The following is a 17,932-nucleotide window of genomic DNA, read 5'->3' as shown; positions in this document are numbered from 1 at the left end:
TAACATTGACTGGGACGGACACACAGTGCAGATCGACCAAGACATTAGGACCGAGCTGGCAATCAATAAGTCAAATGCGGTGTTCTACAACAAAGTAGTGAGTTTCGGATTGGTGTATCCAGCAAATCGGAGAGTCGCAATGGACTCGAAAGACCATTCATTTGAAACATGGGAGCAGGCGTTTCATTAAATAGCAAGGACTCGGACTGGTCTGAGGAGGGCCAATTTGGACTTTTTATGTGAAAACAGGATGGGTTTGTTGGAGATGTGTGTTAAGTCTTTTCTTTTTAAGACGTCGGGGGGGGGGGCGGATTTTCTTAGGGCAACGGGAGGGAGGCCAGGGCCATTAGGGGTTGCAAAAGAGGTGATTGATATGGTACTTGGAGGGGAAGAGGCGTATAATAAGATTGCTGGGGGTTGGACACTTGGGTAGGGAGGAAGCATTATGTTCTTGCTTTCTGTTGTCTTTTTGAGCGGGGACCCTGGATGGGGGCTACCTCACTAATAATAAGTTTAAGGAAGGAGGGAGACAGAAGGTGGGAAATTCCAGGCCGGTTAGCCTGACCTTGGTCATTGCTAAGATTTTAGAGTCCATTATTAAAGATGAGATCGCGGAGTACTTGGAAGTGCATGATAAAATAGGACTGAGTCAGCATGGCTTCATCAAGGGGAGCTCATGTCTGACAAATCTGTTAGAGTTCTTTGAGGAGGTTAGACAAAGGAGAACCAGTGGATCTGATTTATTTAGATTTCCAGACGGCCTTTGACAAGGTGCACATAGGAGACTGTTAAATAAGTTAAGAGCCCAGGTATGATCCTGGCATTGTCGTGGGAGTGTCCCTTTAAGAAATGTTTTTGTCTTATTACATGTCATGTAATTGTGTGGGTGATGCAAGGTTGTGGCTTTGAGTTTTTACTTTTGCTTTGAGTTTGGACTGGTTTGAACTGCACAGGTTGAAAGAAGTGTGGTATTGTGTGAAGCAAATAATGGCATGATGGGAAAACTAGTCAAGTCTTCTTGGTACAATTGAATTTAACCCTAAGACACAGATACAAAATACACAGATACAGCCCGAGGTCAACATGACCTGATAACTGGGTGACTCTGAAATTCTAAGATAAGGCTTGTTCGTCATGAACCTAGAAGCAGTCTCAATAAATACCAAGCTGAAAAGCTGTCTCTTCCTGTTCGTAAACAAATTTGTCTCTTTCTTAAAACAAAGATAAGATAATGATATGAAACTCCATTCCCCTAAAGGTCAGCAAGGTGACGCCATTGTAACGATTATTACTTATGTTTTACTTTCGATTAAATTCCTGACCAAGTTGTATTTACGTTATCTTGATCCTATAATGTATAAAAATCGCCTTATTCTTCTGTAATATCGCAGACTTGGGACGGACTCAGCAGTTTGTATTTGACTGCCTTCCGACTTCAAAAGTCTCAGCCATTTACTGCTAGCAGTCAGTTCTAATTCGGAAATAAAGTTCAGTTTTGCTTACCTAATGAATCATGTTTGTATTTCTCTATCATAGTCAAGACGCGGGGAAAATATAAAATACAACAGAAGTGTCTCAACATCTTCATTTGTAAAAGCTGTTTCCAGACTGCTTGATAACTTAAAAGAGATACCGTATATACTCGCGTATCATTCGATCTCGCGTATCATGCGACCCCTAAATTTTCGTCCCCAAATGTATCATGCGAGTCACTTTTTTGGAAATTAATTTTGGAAACTAAAACTTCCAAATGGTATCATTGTGTGTGGTTTCTGCAGAGTCGATTCTGCTGTGAAAGCTGTTCGCGATTCGAACAGCTTTCCAGCTGGCTTTACTAGCGTCGTTCTGCCACTTGACGTTTCCATTCATAAAAACATGAATGGAAACAGAATGCTGTGGTCAAAATCTGAAGAGTAGTATTCTGATGGGAAGATGTTCAGCCACTTGACGTTTCCATTCATGTTTTTATGAATGGAAACGGCAAGCGGCAGAACGACGTTAGTAAAGCCAGCTGGAAAGCTGTTCGAATTGCGAACAGCTTTCACAACAGAATCCACTCTTCCCACCTTCCCATCAGAATACTACTGATTGTGACCACAGCATTCTGATGGGAAGATGTTCAGCCACTTGACGTTTCCATTCATGTTTTTATGAATGGAAACGTCAAGTGGCTGAACATCTTCCCATCAGAAAAAACAGCAAGTAAAACACCCGCGAATTTTGTATCTCGCGTATCATGCGACCCCCCCAAATTTAGGCTACAATTTAGGTGCTCAAACGTCGCATGTTACGCGAGTATATACGGTAATTGCTTTCTGGAAGGAATTCAAACCTGCTTTTTGAAAAAGGGAAACAGAGTTTGAAAAGGGAGAGTATCAATAACATGACCTATACCAGTAGGAATACCATGTGCTCGGCCACACCTTTGAAAAGGGATTTATGGTTTTACTTGGATGTTGTTATTGAATGGTAACGGTTAAGGGGGTTTTGATTAAGGGTTATACATAGATTATTGCAACTGTGTGGGGTCCTTATGTTCGTAGTTGATACAAATTCTTATGCTGTGTTTATACAAAATGTTAACTAATATTTTAGAAAAAAGCTTGTCCTTTTTGATTAATAGCGCCTAAGAACTCTGTTGAATAACACCTGAAAGGCAGGCTCTTGTGCTCATCGTAACCACTCCATAATATACTTTGGTGCTTTCTAAACCCTGGCCATAACAGTATGGAGCGAGGATTGGCCGACTGGCAGAGAGTGGGGATAAAGGGGTCTTTTTCAGGATGGCAGCCGGTGACTAGTGGTCTACCTCAGGGGTCGGTGCTGGGACCACAACTTTTCACAATATACATTAATGATCTGGAAGAAGGCACTGTTGCTACTTTTGCAGATGATACAAAGATCTGTAGAGGGGCAGGTAGTATTGAGGAAGCAGGAGGGCTGCTGAAAGATTTGGACAGGCTAGGAGAGTGGGCAATGAAGTGCCAGAGGAATAGAATGTAGAAAACTATGAGGTTATGCACTTTGCAAGGAGGAATGGAGGCATCGACTATTTTCTAAATCGGGAGATGTTTAGGAAATCCGAAGCACAAAGGGATTTGGGAATCCTCGTTCAAGACTCTCTTAAGGTTAACGTGCAGGTTCAGTCGGCAGTTAGGAAGGCAAATGCAATGTTAGCATTCATGTCGAGAGGGCTAGAATACAAGAGCAGGGATGTACTTCTGAGGCTATATAAGGCTCTGGTCAGACCTCATTTGGAGTATTGTGAGCAATTTTGGGCCCCGTATCTAAGGACGGATGTGCTGGCCTTGGAAAGGGTCCAGAGGAAGTTCACAAGAATGATCCCGGGAATGAAAAACTTGTCATATGAGGAACGGTTGAGGAACCTGGGTCTGTATTCGTTGGAGAAGGATGAGGGGGGATCTTATTGAAACTTACAGGATACTGTGAGGCCTGGATAGAGTGGGTGTGGAGAGGATGTGGGAAAAACTAGAACCAGAGGGCACAATCACAGACGAAAGGGACAATCTTTTAAAACAGAGATGAGGTGGAATTTCTTCATCCAGAAGGTGCAGAATCTGTGGAACTCTTTGCCACAGAAGGCTGTGGAGGTCAAATCATTGAGTGTCTTTAAGATAGAGATAGATAGGTTCTTGATCAATAGAGGATTAGGAGTTATGGGGAGAAAGCAGGAGAATGGAGAGGAGAAAAATGTCAGCCATGATTGAATAGTGGAGCAGACTCAGTGGGCCGAGTGGCTTAATTATGCTGCGATGTCTGTCTTATGCTTTTATAGTCTTAATGAGTAAACTAGTGAATGGGAGCAGAGTGGGGGAAGGGACTGTGCCATGTTGGGTGGGGGAGAAGAGAGAGAAGCGGGACAGAGAACTAACGGTGACCAGGGGATTTCCTTTGTCTCATCCTTTGGGTGGGGCTGGTCCTCTCAGGTGCGGGTGGGACCTCGGAATTTGCAATGAAGGGATGATTCATCACGGTGGTAATGGCTGAGTCGAAGGTGGTGGGGGTGGTGGTGACAGACCCCGTGACAAGGCTAGTACCTGGAACGTGTAGGGCCTAGGGCGTGGCTTGTGAAAAGGGCAAAAGTTTTCTCTCATTTAAAGCGTTTGAGGGCCGGTGTGGTGTTTTAATAGGACACCCACGGGACCAGACCAGGTTCAGAAAGGCCTGGATGAGACAGGGTTTTCACTCAGGCTTGGATAGCATGGCCCAGGAGTGGTTGTTTTATTTAATAAGACGGTCCGCATCCAGCCGGGGATGGTCCTGGATAATCGGGGGCCAGTACGTGATGGTTGCAGGCATCCTGGAGGGTGTGTCAGTGGTCATCGTAAAGGTGTAAGCCTGCCGAAATGGGATGATGTAATGTTTATAAAGCGACTTTTGGCTGCACAGATCTAGACACTCACCAACTAATAATTTGGGGCGGGGTGGGGGGGGCGGGATTTTAAATTGTGTCTTGTTACATAGGTGATTGCTTGGAACGCGCTACCCGGGAACCATAATTTAACTCATGTGCAGTATTATTCCAGTGGATTTGTCCCATAAGAACAAAAAATAAACAAAAAACAAAACAGGCCTTCGGCCCTCCAAGCCTGGACCAGTCATGATACCAACCTTTGCTAAAATCCTGAGCACTTCCTTGTGCCATATCTCTCTATATCCATCCTATCCATGCGTTTGTCAAGATGCCTTTTGAACACCGTTACTATTTGTAAACCCCCCCTTGACACTTCAAAATACAACTTCAACCAATTTTTGCAATCTTTCTAAATTTTTCAACCCTTAGCTTGGCATTTTTTCACTGCACATCTGAGACTCTCCTGATTACCTGCCGAACCTGATAGTCTCTATCAATATAAGCATTTGTTCATGTTTACAACAATAATAAATAAAAGGTCAACCTCAATAGTTTGCTTAAGATGTTGATGAAAATAGTTTTTCCCCTTACCGTGGATCAGTAATTATTGCCAACATTGCATTGTACAGGTCATCTTCTGTCATAGTTTTCCAGTTTATTGAGATTCCCATGCCTTTGGCATGCACACGGGTCATTGTATCATAGTGATCACCAAAAAGGGGAATCCCAACTACAGGTACACCGTGGTACATTGCTTCAAAAATACCATTCAGACCACCATGGCTTAGAAATCCTCGGATGTTTGGATGACCTACAGTCGTGTAAATAAAACTATTAGTTCACAGTGAAGTGCATTCCAAAAGTAAATATCTTCAAATCCAAAAGAGTATATCCAATTTAATGTACATCACATCACAGCTTCTGTAATAATTTCTGAAGACTATTCAACAGAAAGCAGACATGGGACTTCCAGTGGAGACATGTAGGTGGAGGTCGGACGTTTGGTGGCTCCTGCCTGAGTCGCTGCTTTTGGTCCTTTGTCCCAGCTTCAGGGGAAAGTTTTATGTGAGGATTTACAGGGAAATCCGAGGTACTTCAAGGATGTCAAAAACCAAGAAAAAGAATCCGGGGAAAAAGGGAGTGAACAAGAGTTTAACATTTAGAGTGGTGGTGGGGAGTTCAGTGGGAGGAAAGATGGCGGGAGAAGACTCGCCAGGTGGAGCCACGCCCATTATAGTGAAATAGATGGTCGAGATGATGGCTGTGGAGTTTAAGTCTCTGTTTGAAACGTTTTGACAGGCATCGGATGGAGATGAGGACCTTGCTTAAGGAGTGGGTGGGTGAGACCCTTGCCCCAATGGAGCAGGCTTTGGCAAAGACTTTGACGGCGGTGCAGGAGCAAGAAGAGAAAATGAAGGAGCTGGAGAAGGGATTGTCACAGCACAGTGCCAGTTTACCTCGATGGGTAAGGAGTTGTGGAGGGTGGTGGGCAATAATAGAGGGCTGAGAGCAAAAGCGGAGGACCTGGAGAACAGGTCACAAAAGTAGAACTTGAGGATCATGGAGCTGGAGGCCTACAGGGTATTTGGCGGAGTTGTTTGCCCAGCTGATGGGGGAGGGGGAGGAACCCTCCCTCTACGAGTTGGGTAGGGCCCACTGTTCACTCCGGTTGAACCCAAAGGCGAATGAGCTGCTGAAAGCGGTCATCGGCTGTTTCCAGTTAACAGTAGAAGGTGCCGAGATGGGCGAAGGCAAAATGAGAGGTGATGTGGGAAAGGAGTGGTATACATGTATACCAGGAGCTCATGACGGAGCTTAGGAGGCCTTTAGTCAGGCGAAGGCGGAATTGTATAAGCGCAGCATGGTATGGTCTGCCCGGCAAAGCAGAGGGTCACATATAACGGCAGAGACAATGGGCGCGATTCTCCGCAAATGCGGCGAGTCGTAAAGGCTGCCGTGAAACTGGCCGTGTTTCACGGCAGCCTCTGCACCCCCTCCTGGGACCCGATTCTGCCCCCCGGGCGGGGCTAGCAGCGCGGCCCCGTGAAGCACGGCATCGCGGGCTTAGCGACGGTCGCTAAGCCCGCGATCCAAGCGTCACGGCGGCTGACGCGCACGATGACGTCAGCCGCGCATGCGTGGGTTGGACGGCTCCAACCCGCGCAGGCGTGGATGACATCATCACACAGATGCGTCAAACCCGCGCATGCGCGGGCCGTCATGCCCCTCAGCCGCCCCGCGGACTGATCCTGCGGGGCGGCGGAGGAACAAATAGTGCGCGGGTATCGGACCCGCTGCCCGCGATCGGTGCCCACCGATCACAGGCCCATGCCACCCTTGGCACGGCCGTGCCAATCGGTGCCATGTTTGTCCGGGACGGCACTTTGCGGCCGTTTTCACGAACGGTGAGAGCAGGTGTGATTGCGTTCGTGAAAACGGCCAAAAAGGCCTGGGAACTCGGGCCATCGGCCTGGAGAGAATCGCTGTTCGCCGTAAAGAACGGCGAGCAGCGATTCGTGTCGTGGGGCGGCCGTGGGGGGGGGGGGGGGTGGAGAATAGCGGGGGGGCGGGAAAAATGTCGGGAAGGCCCTCCCGCTATTCTCCGACCCGTCGTGGCCTGCGGAGAATCGCGCCCAATTATTTTGAATTTGGACTTTGACCGTTTTTGTTCTGCTCCTCCTGTTACATTGTTCTTTATCGTTATGGCTATCTTAGTGTAAGAGGCGTTTGGGTTGAGATGATTTGGGGATGTTGGTGGTGACCTGTGGGTTTTTGGGATTAAGGGCTTTGTGTACTAGATTATTCTGGGAGTTTGGAAGGTTTGTGTGTGGGAGGCACTGATGTTGGTGTGTTTCTTTAGTGTGGGGGAGGGGGCTCTGGCGAGGGCCGTCGCATTAGCGAATGAAGGTTGGCTGGCGAATGAGAGCAAGGTGGGGGGAAGGGCCACGGTCATTTGAACCTGTGTGAACAGGTTTCAATGGGCCTGGAAGGTGGGAATGTTGGGGGGAATGGGGCAATGCCTGGAGAGGTGGTTTTGAGAGGAAGTGGCGGGGATTATGGGAAGGTGGACAGGTAGGACGGTGGCGGCGACTAGGGGTAGGGAAGGGGCCTGCCCATGAAGCGGGGCTTGGAGCAATAGCAATAACTGAAAGGAGGGCGGGGGAATGGGGGACACCCCCAGTTTGGGTAGTGGCGTGGAACATGGGCCCTATCCACCCCAGGCTGGGGTGCCAGTGAATTGAGTGAAAGGTTACTTGCTTTGAAAGAATTTGAAATCCGATGTGGTGCTGCTGCAGGAAACTCATTTGAAGCTGAAGGATCAGGTGAGGCTGCGGAAGGATTGTGTAAGCCAAGCATTTCACTCGGGCTTCAATAGCAGGGCCAGCCTCCCCGGACAGTCGCGGAATGTGGCGACTAGGGGCATTTCACAGTAACTTTAGGGGGGGATGACCTATCGGGGGAAGGCCCCAGCGGCCAGGTCTCTGGCACTGAGTCTGGCTCTGGGGATCAGAAGGGAAGGGGGGAGCATAGAAAAGCAATAGTAATAGGAGATTCAATGGTTAGGGGAATAGATAGGAGATTCTGTGGTCGCGAGCGAGACTCCCGAAAGGTATGTTGCCTCCCGGGTGCCAGGGCCAGGGATGTCTCTGATCGTGTCTTCAGGATCCTGAAGGGGGAGGGGGAGCAGCCAGAAGTCGTGGTGCACATTGGTACCAACGATGTAGGTAGGAAAAAGGGTGTGGAGGTAATAAACAAGTTTAGGGAGTTAGGCTGGAAGTTAAAGGCCAGGACAGACAGAGTTGTCATCTCTGGTTTGTTGCCGGTGCCACGTGATAGCGAGGCTAGGAATAGGGAGAGAGTGCAGTTGAACACGTGGCTGCAGGAATGCTGTAGGAGGGCTTCAGGTATTTGGATAATTGGAGCGCATTCTGGGGAAGGTGGGACCTGTACAAGCAGGACGGGTTGCATCTGAACCAGAGGGGCACCAATATCCTGGGAGGGAGGTTTTCTAGTACTCTTCGGGAGGGTTTAAACTAATTTGGCAGAGGAATGGGAACCGGATCTGTAGTCCAGCAACTAAGGTAGACGATAGTCAGGACGCCAAAGCACGTAGTGATGCAGTGGGGAAGGTAACAATGACAAAGGAGAGTACTTGCAGGCAAGGAGATGGGTTGAAGTGTGTATACTTTAATGCAAGAAGCATCAGGAATAAGGTGGGTGAACTTAAGGCATGGATCTGTACTTGGGACTATGATGTGGTGGCCATCACGGAAACTTGGATAGAAGAGGGGCAGAAATGGTTGTTGGAGGTCCCTGGTTATAGATGTTTCAACAAGATTAGGGAGGATGGTAAAAGAGGTGGGGGGGGGGGGGGGGCATTGTTAATTAGAGATAGTATAACAGCTGCAGAAAGGCAGTTCGAGGGGGATCTGCCTACTGAGGTAATATGGGTTGAAGTTAGAAATAGGAAAGGAGCAGTCACCTTGTTGGGAGTTTTCTATAGGCCCCCAATAGCAGCAGAGATGTGGAGGAACAGATTGGGAAACAGATTTTGGAAAGGTGCAGAAGTCACAGGGTAGTAGTCATGGGCGACTTCAACTTCCCAAACATTGAGTGGAAACTCTTTAGATCAAATAGTTTGGATGGGGTAGTGTTTGTGCAGTGTGTCCAGGAAAACTTTTCTAACACAGTATGTAGATTGTCCGACCAGAGGGGAGGCCATATTGGATTTAGTACTTGGTAATGAACCAGGGCAGGTGATAGATTTGTTAGTGGGGGAGCATTTTGGAGGTAGTGACCACAATTCTGTGACTTTCACTTTAGTAATGGAGAGGGATAGGTGCGAGCAACAAGGCAAGGTTTATAATTGGGGAAGGGTAAATACAATGCTGTCAGACAAGAATTGAAGTGCAGAAGTTGGGAACATAGGCTGTCAGGGAAGGACACAAGTGAAATGTGGAACTTGTTCAAGGAACAGGTACTGCGTGTCTTTGATATGTATGTCCCTGTCAGGCAGGGAAGAGATGGTCGAGTGAGGGAACCATGGTTGACAAGAGAGGTTGAATGGCTTGTTAAGAGGAAGAAGGAGACTTATTAAGGCTGAAGAAACAAGGTTCAGACAGGGCGCTGGAGGGATACAAGATAGCCAGGAGGGAACTGAAGAAAGGGATTAGGAGAGCTAAGAGAGGGCATGAAAAATCTTTGGCGGGTAGGATCAAGGAAAACCCCAAGGCCTTTTACACATATGTGAGAAATATGAGAATGACTAGAGCGAGGGTAGGTCCGATTAAGGACAGTAGCGGGAGATTGTGTATTGAGTCTGAAGAGATAGGAGAGGTCTTGAACAAGTATTTTTCTTCAGTATTTACAAACGAGAGGGGCCATATTGTTGGAGAGGACAGCGTGAAGCAGACTGATAAGCTTGAGGAGATACTTGTCAGGAAGGAAGATGTGTTGCACGTTTTGAAAAACTTGAGGATAGACAAGTCCCCCGGGCCTGACGGGATATATCCAAGGATTCTATGGGAAGCAAGAAATGAAATTGCAGAGCCGTTGGCAATGATCTTTTCGTCCTCGCTGTCAACAGGGGTGGTACCAGAGGATTGGAGAGTGGCGAATGTCGTGCCCCTGTTCAAAAAAGGGAATAGGGATAACCCTGGGAATTACAGGCCAGTTAGTCTTACTTCGGTGGTAGGCAAAGTAATGGAAAGGGTACTGAGGGATAGGATTTCTGAGCATCTGGAAAGGCATTGCTTGATTCGGGATAGTCAGCACGGATTTGTGAGGGGTAGGTCTTGCCTTACAAGTCTTATTGAATTCTTTGAGGAGGTGACCAAGCATGTGGATGAAGGTAAAGCAGTGGATGTAGTGTACATGGATTTTAGTAAGGCATTTGATAAGGTTCCCCATGGTAGGCTTATGCAGAAAGTAAGGAGGCATGGGATAGTGGGAAATTTGGCCAGTTGGATAACAAACTGGCTAACCGATAGAAGACAGAGAGTGGTGGTGGATGGCAAATATTCAGCCTGGAGCCCAGTTATCAGTGGCGTACCGCAGGGATCAGTTCTGGGTCCTCTGCTGTTTGTGATTTTCATTAACGACTTGGATGAGGGAGTTGAAGGGTGGGTCAGTAAATTTGCAGATGATACGAAGATTGGTGGAGTTGTGGATAGTGAGGAGGGCTGTTGTCGGCTTCAAAGAGACATAGATAGAATGCAGAGCTGGGCTGAGAAGTGGCAGATGGAGTTTAACCCTGACAAGTGTGAGGTTGTCCATTTTGGAAGGACAAATCTGAATGCGGAATACAGGGTTAATGGTAGGGTTCTTGGCAATGTGGAGGAGCAGAGAGATCTTGGGGTCTATGTTCATAGTTCTTTGAAAGTTGCCACTCAAGTGGATAGAGCTGTGAAGAAGGCCTATGGTGTGCTAGCGTTCATTAGCAGAGGGATTAAATTTAAGAGCCGTGAGGTGATGATGCAGCTGTACAAAACCTTGGTCAGGCCACATTTGGAGTACTGTGTGCAGTTCTGGTCACCTCATTTTAGGAAGGATGTGGAAGCTTTGGAAAAGGTGCAAAGGAGATTTACCAGGATGTTGCCTGGAATGGAGAGTAGGTCATACGAGGAAAGGTTGAGGGTGCTAGGCCTTTTCTCATTAGAACGGAGAAGGATGAGGGGCGACTTGATAGAGGTTTATAAGATGATCAGGGGAATAGATAGAGTAGACAGTCAGAGACTTTTTCCCCGGGTGGAACACACCATTACAAGGGGACATAAATTTAAGATAAATGGTGCAAGATATAGAGGGGATGTCAGAGGTAGGTTCTTTACCCAGAGAGTAGTGGGGGCATGGAATGCACTGTCTGTGGTAGTAGTTGAGTCGGAAAAGTTAGGGACCTTCAAGCGGCTATTGGATAGGTACTTGGATTAGGGTAGAATAATGGAGTGTAGGTTAACTTCTTAAGGGCAGCACGGTAGCATTGTGGATAGCACAATTACTTCACAGCTCCAGGGTCCCAAGTTCGATTTCGACTTGGGTCACTGTCTGTGTGGAGTCTGCACATCCTCCCCGTGACTGGGTGGGTTTCCTCCGGGTACTCCGGTTTCCTCCCACAGTCCAAAGATGTGCAGGTTGGGTGGATTGGCCATGAAAAATTGTCCAAAATTCTATGATTAACCTAGGACAAAAGTTCGGCGCAACATCGTGGGCCGAAGGGCCTGTTCTGTGCTGTATTTCTCTATCTCTATCTCTATCTATCTTCATTGAATCCTACTCGTGACAATAAACAATTTTCATTTCATTTCATTTTCAAGGGATAGCGGCATTGGTGGGTAAGAGGGCAAATTTTCAGACAGAGAAAGTGGTGGAGGATAAGGGGGGGGGGGGGGGGGGGTAGGTACGTAATAGTGATGGGTGCACTGAAGGGGAGGTTGGTGGCGCTGGTTGGTGTATATGCCCCGAATTGCAACGACGTTCAATTCATGAAGAGGATGTCGACGGCCATACCAGACCTGGATACCTTTAATACTTTTGTGTGTGCGCACGTGGGGACGGACGGACTGCAATATGGTGTTGAACCCGAAGGTGGTTAGGTCTGAGCCTCAGTCCTTGGCTGCGTTTATGAAAGAAATGGGAGGGCGGACCCATGGAGATTCTTAGATCCGAGGGATACGGAGCACTCGTTTTTCTCGCCTGTGCACAAATATGTTCGTGAATAGATTTTTTTTGTGATGGGAAAAACACTGCTGGCAGAGGTGAGGCAGGCAGAGTATTCAGAGATTGTCCTGGAGAAGGGACCAGCACAGAGGCCGGCCTGGATGTGGGGCTGTTGGCGGACCCAAACCTTTGCACCAAAATGGGGAGGGTAATTGAGGATTATGTTGGCTTTAACAGGACGGAGGAGGTGTTGTAGTCGGTGGTGTGAGAAGCATTGAAAGCGGTAGTGAGGGGTGAAGATATCTCGTTCAAGGCGTAGATGGATACTCCCTATCCATCTACGTAAGAGAGGAGCCAAAATGGTTGATAGAGAAAATTTTGGGAGCTCGATGGAAGGCATGCAGATGATCGAACGCGGGAGCTTCTGGTGAGGAGGAAAGAGCTGCAGGCGAGGTTTGACTTGTTCACAGGTAAGGCGATTCAGCAGTTGAGGCAGGCAAAGGGGCTTTTATATGAGTATGGGGGAAAAGGTCAGTCGATGTTGGCAGGCCAGCACCGCCAGCAGGTGAGTGCAAGTGAGATTATTCGGGTTCGGAATACGATGGGGGAGATGGTGTTTGCACTGGAGCAGGTGAATAAGGTTTTTGAGGAGTTTTAAAGGAGGTTGTACAGGTTGGAGCCTCTGGAGAATGGGTCAGACATGAGGGAGTTTCTGGGTCAGTTAGGAGTCCCATAGTGGTAGAGGAGAGAGCATCTGGAGGAGCCAGCCTCCCCGAACAGGAGCCAGAATGTGGTGACTAGGAGCTTTTCACAGTAACTTCATTTGAAGCCTACTTGTGACAATAAGCGATTTTCAAATTTCAGTGTGAGTGGAGGAAGTGGGGCTGGAAGAAGTATGGGTGGCGATAGGGAAGATGCAGACAGGGAAGACAGGTGGTTTCCTGGTGGAATTTTATAATAGGTTCTTGGATAAATTGGTGCTGCTGTTGGTGGAGATGTTTGAGGACGCGGTGGCGAAAGGGGCACTGTTGGAGATGAGGGGACAGGCATCCAACTCTTTGCTGCTAAAAAAGGACAAGGACCCAGAGAATGCGGGTCATATAGGCCGATTTCGTTTTTAAACGCGGATGCCAAGATTTTGGCAAAGGTGTTGGCAGTTAGGTTGGAGGGGTGCGTCATGAAGATGATTGGGGAGGAGCAGACAGGGTTGGGAAGGAAAGGCATTTGCCATCTAATGTGCAGCACCTGTTGAATTTAGAGGTCTTTCCGGCGCAAGGCAAGAAGGTGGAGGGTGGTGGTGGTGTTGGACAGAGAGGTACATTTGACAGTGTAGAGTGGAGCTATTTGTTTGCAGTATTGGAAGGTTTGGGATTGGGCCTAAGTTTGTGGCATGGGCGAGGTTGTTGTGCAGGGGCCCAAGGGCGAGTGTGCATATGAACAAGATGAACTCAGGGTACTTTAAGAACTAGGCAGGGGTGTCCTATATCCTTCTTTCTGTTTGCCCTGATGATAGAGCCCTTGGCCGTGGCGCTGAAGTGTGTGGAAAAATGGAAAGGGATATGGGGGGGGGGGGGGGGGGGGGGTGGAACATAGGGTGTCCCGTTATGTGAATGATCTGCTGCTCTATATTTCGAATCCAGGTGCTTCAGTGGGGGATATAATGGGGTTGCTGAACAGATTCAGGACCAATTTAGGGTATACATAGAACAGTACAGTACAGCACAGAACAGGCCCTTCGGCCCTCAATGTTGTGCCGAGCCATGATCACCCTACTCAAACCCACGTATCCACCCTATACCCGTAACCCAACAACCCCCCCCCCCCCCTTAACCTTACTTTTATTAGGACACTACGGGCAATTTAGCATGGCCAATCCACCTAACCCGCACATCTTTGGACTGTGGGAGGAAACCGGAGCATCCGGAGGAAACCCACGCACACAGGGGGAGGACGTGCAGACTCCACACAGACAGTGACCCAGCCGGGAATCGAACCTGGGACCCTGGAGCTGTGAAGCATTTATGCTAACCACCATGCTACCCTGCTGCCCTGTATAAGCGGAACCTTGGAGAAAAAGTGAGTGTTTCGTGGTGTCTCCTCCGGGGGGGGGTTTGTCATTTCAGGTGGCACCAACCCACGCTAGGTACCTGGGAGTGCAGGTGGCACGGGACTGGGCTTGGCTCCGCAAGTGAAGCTTTACAAGTTTAGTGAACAAGGTTAAGGAGGATGTGCTGAGATGAGATGGTCTCCCCCTATCATTGACTCGCCAGGTACAGGTGGTGAAGATGAATGTTTTGCCACACTGCTTGTTCTTGATCCAGTGCCTGCTGGTCTTTCTACCAAAGTCATTTTTTATGGGTGTGGAGAAGTTGATTTAGTCATTTGGACAGGTAAAGTGGCAAGAGTTAGGAGGACGTTGCTCCAGGGGGATGACAGTTGGGAGGTCTGGCCCTTCCGAACCTGCTACATTATTATTGCGCAGCGAATACCAAGAAAGTGTGGGGTTGGAGTGGGGAGTTTGAGACGTCATGGGTGAAGTTGGAGGCTGGGTTCTGTAAGGGGTCGGAGTTGCAAGCGCTGGCAATGGTGTCGCTCCCATTTACCCCAGGGAGGTATACCAGTAGCCGGCTGGTGGTAGCCACATTGAAAATTTGGAGGAAGTTTCAGCAGCACTTTGAATTGGGGGAAAATGATACCGATCTGAGGGAACTATGGGAGGATGGACGTGAGGTTTTAGGGAGGAACGCGTGCTGGCGAAGTAAAGGGTTTGTTTTTAGAAGGCGACCTTGGAGACAAAGTATGGAGTCCCCTAGCGGGAGGGGTTCAGGTATATGCAGGTACGGGGTTTTGTAAAAAAGGTCTGCCCGACCTTCCCAGTGGCACCACCCAACCCGATGGGAGGGCCATCTCGGTGATCAATGGGAGTGTATGGTGACTCTGGAGTGGTCCAAGCAGGTGGAGATGGAGTTAGGGATGGAGCTGCAGGAGGTATTGTGGTACCAGGGGCTGCGGAGGGTGAATGTCTCAACTTTGTGTGCGAGGCTTGGGCTGGTTCAGTTAAAAGTGGTTCATAGGGTGTACCTGACGAAGTCAAGGATGAGCCAGTTGTTTGAAGGGGTGGAGGTGTGTGAATGGTGCAGGAGGGGCAGAGTGAATCATATGCTCTGGTCCTGCCCGAAGTTGGAGGGGTTTTGGGGTCGTTCTTTCGCACCATTACGGCGATTTTACATGTGGACTTGGAGCCGAATCCCCTGGGGGACATGTTCGGGGTGTCTGATTTGCCCGAGTGGCAGACGGGTGCGGGGCAGATGTATTAACCTTTGCTTCACTGATCGCTCGCAAGTCCTATTGGAGTGATGGGCAGCTTCTCTACCCTCTGCCCTGGTGTGGCTCGGGGATTTAATAGAGTTCTTATGTTTGGAAAAGGTGAAATTCGCCTTGAGGGGGATGAGTGACGGCTTCCGCAAGAGATGGGGGGTCTATTTATATTACATTTTGGAGAGTTCTTTGTCGCTAACGGGTGCAGGTGGGTAGAGTTTGTGGGGTACTTCAGGGTTATTTCAGTTGTAAATGTTGTGTTGGGAGACTCTTAAAATTTTAATAAATATATTTTAAAAACATAAAGCGGACCTTATCTATATAGTTCTGCACTGTGTACTTAATTCGAAACAATAAAGTCCAATCCAAAATTTGAACAAGCTATTAGCAATTGAAATGGTGCTTAGTAACCAGAGTCTTCAGCACCTGAAAAGATTTTTAAAAAGCTTTTAAGCATATTCCTGGAACAAACATCTTTCTCCAAATGAAAAGGTATAAAATTGAGAAACAGTGAAAGTATATTACCTTGAATATCATTACCTTGAATATCCTCATATTGTACTAGTATAAGAGCTACAGCAATTTTAAAAGTAGATCATATATTCTACATGAAAGACAAAAAATCTTGAACATATTCACCACAACGATGTACAAGATGTAATACAAGTCAGTGATACAAGTAAAATTAAAACGAGTCCTTTTGATATAAATTTTTCCAACCTATAGTCTAAATTTGACCAAATGTGCCAGTGTCTGAGTTAATCTCCTGCTTAAATCCTCAGTCATAAGTGTTACCTTGAGACTTGATTACTCTAACACTCTCCTAACATCTGAATAGTCCACCCTCCATAAACTAGATTCATTTTAAAAAAAAATAATTTTTATTGAAATTTTTACAAAATATAAACATCTCAACTCTATTAACAAAACAACCGTGGTAACACCCCAAAAACAATACCCACCCAACCTCAAAAGCAATTACAAACAAAAGAAAAAAACAAAAGAACACCCAAACAAAAAAACGGAAAGAGATAACACCCGCCACATCCCACAAACCCATGCACTCAGTTCTCCCTCCCCCTCCCTCTCTCCCTCCTCCCCTCTCCCCCTCCTCCCCCCCCCAGCCTGGCTTGACCCTGGATCCCACCACCCTCAACACCGTCCTTGCTACACGCTTCCAAAACTCCCCCAGTGCTGGGCACGCCCAAAACATATGGCCGTGGTCCGCTGGACTCCCTGAGCACCTCGCACACCTGTCTTCGCCCCCAAAAAACCTACTCATCCTTGTCCCAGTCATGTGGACCCTATGCAGCACCTTGAACTGTATGAGGCTAAGCCTCGCACAGGAAGAGGAGGAATTCACTCTCTCCAGGGCATCCGCCCACGTCCCCTCCTCAATCTCCTCACCCAGCTCCTCTTCCCATTTACCCTTCAGTTCCTCCACCGAGGCCTCGTCTACCTCCTGCATCACCCGGTATATGTCCGAAATCCTCCCTCCTCCACCTGCTGCCTGGCAAACGCCCCCACCTACATGTACCTAAACATGTTCCCCGGGGGAGCCCAAACTTCCCCTCTAACTCCCCCAAGCTCGCGAACCTCCCCTCCACAAACAGGTCCCTCAACCTCCTAACCCCTGCCCTGTGCCAGCCCAGAAATCCGCCATCAATGCTCCCTGGGACAAACCGATGGTTCCCCCGTATCGGGGCCTCCATCGATCCCCCCACTTCTCCCCTATGCCGTCTCCATTGCCCCCAAATTTTGAGGGAAGCCGCCACCACCGGGCTCGTGGTATATCTCGTTGGAGGGAGCGGCAACGGCGCCGTTACCAGCGCCTCCAGGCCCGTGCCCACACATGACGCTGCCTCTATCCTCTTCCATGCTGCCCCTTCCTCATCCATTACCCACTTACGTGCTATCGCTGCATTGGCAGCCCAATAGTGCCCACAGAGGTTGGGCAACGCCAGCCCCCCCTATCCCTGCCCCGTTCCAGGAACACTCTTCTCACCCTCGGAGTCCCATGCGCCCACACAAATCCTGTGATACTCCTGTTGACCACCCTAAAAAAGGCCTTTGGGATAAGGATGGGGAGGCACTGGAACAGGAACAAAAACCTCGGGAGCAATGTCATCTTAACGGACTGCACCCTCCCCGCCAGCGACAGCGGTAACATATCCCACCTCTTAAACTCCTCCTCTATCTGCTCCACCAACCTTGTGAGGTTGAGCTTGTGCAGGGCCCCCCAACTCCCAGCCACCTGGACCCCATGGTACCTGAAGCTCTTCCCTGCCTGCTTCAGTGGGAGCCTACCAATCACCTCCTCTTGATCCCCCGGATGCACCACAAACAACTCACTCTTGCCCAGGTTCAACTTATACCCAGAGAAACCCCCGAATTCACTAAGAATCCTCATCACCTCCGGCATCCCCCCCACCGGGTCTGCCACATACAGCAACAGGTCGTCCGCATAAAGCGACACTCGATGCTCCTCCCCACCCTGCACCAGGCCCCTCCAGTTCCCTGACTCCCTCAACGCCATGGCCAGGGGCTCAATCATCAACGCAAAGAGCAAAGGGGACAGGGGGC

The 17,932-nt window shown here is 48.6% G+C and overlaps 1 protein-coding gene across 3 annotated transcripts in view; it reads right to left on the bottom strand.

The window, feature by feature from the left end:
- ugt8 (UDP glycosyltransferase 8) overlaps positions 1-17,932 on the bottom strand; it is a 335,492-nt gene that overhangs the window by 25,047 nt on the left and 292,513 nt on the right. For 2 of the 3 annotated variants that reach the window (XM_038791886.1, XM_038791888.1), the window contains one exon: positions 4,967-5,186. The exons of the other annotated variant lie outside the window; for it this stretch is intronic. In XM_038791886.1, coding sequence (XP_038647814.1) covers positions 4,967-5,186 — 220 coding nt within the window. The remainder of the gene's footprint in view (positions 1-4,966; positions 5,187-17,932) is intronic. 3 annotated transcript variants of the gene reach the window in all.

The sequence above is a fragment of the Scyliorhinus canicula genome, chromosome 3, assembly GCF_902713615.1.
Source record: "Scyliorhinus canicula chromosome 3, sScyCan1.1, whole genome shotgun sequence".
NCBI classification, from domain to species: Eukaryota; Metazoa; Chordata; class Chondrichthyes; order Carcharhiniformes; family Scyliorhinidae; genus Scyliorhinus; species Scyliorhinus canicula.
The sequence above is the reverse complement of the archived record's forward strand: the minus strand, read 5'-3'. Positions and strand labels throughout refer to the sequence as shown.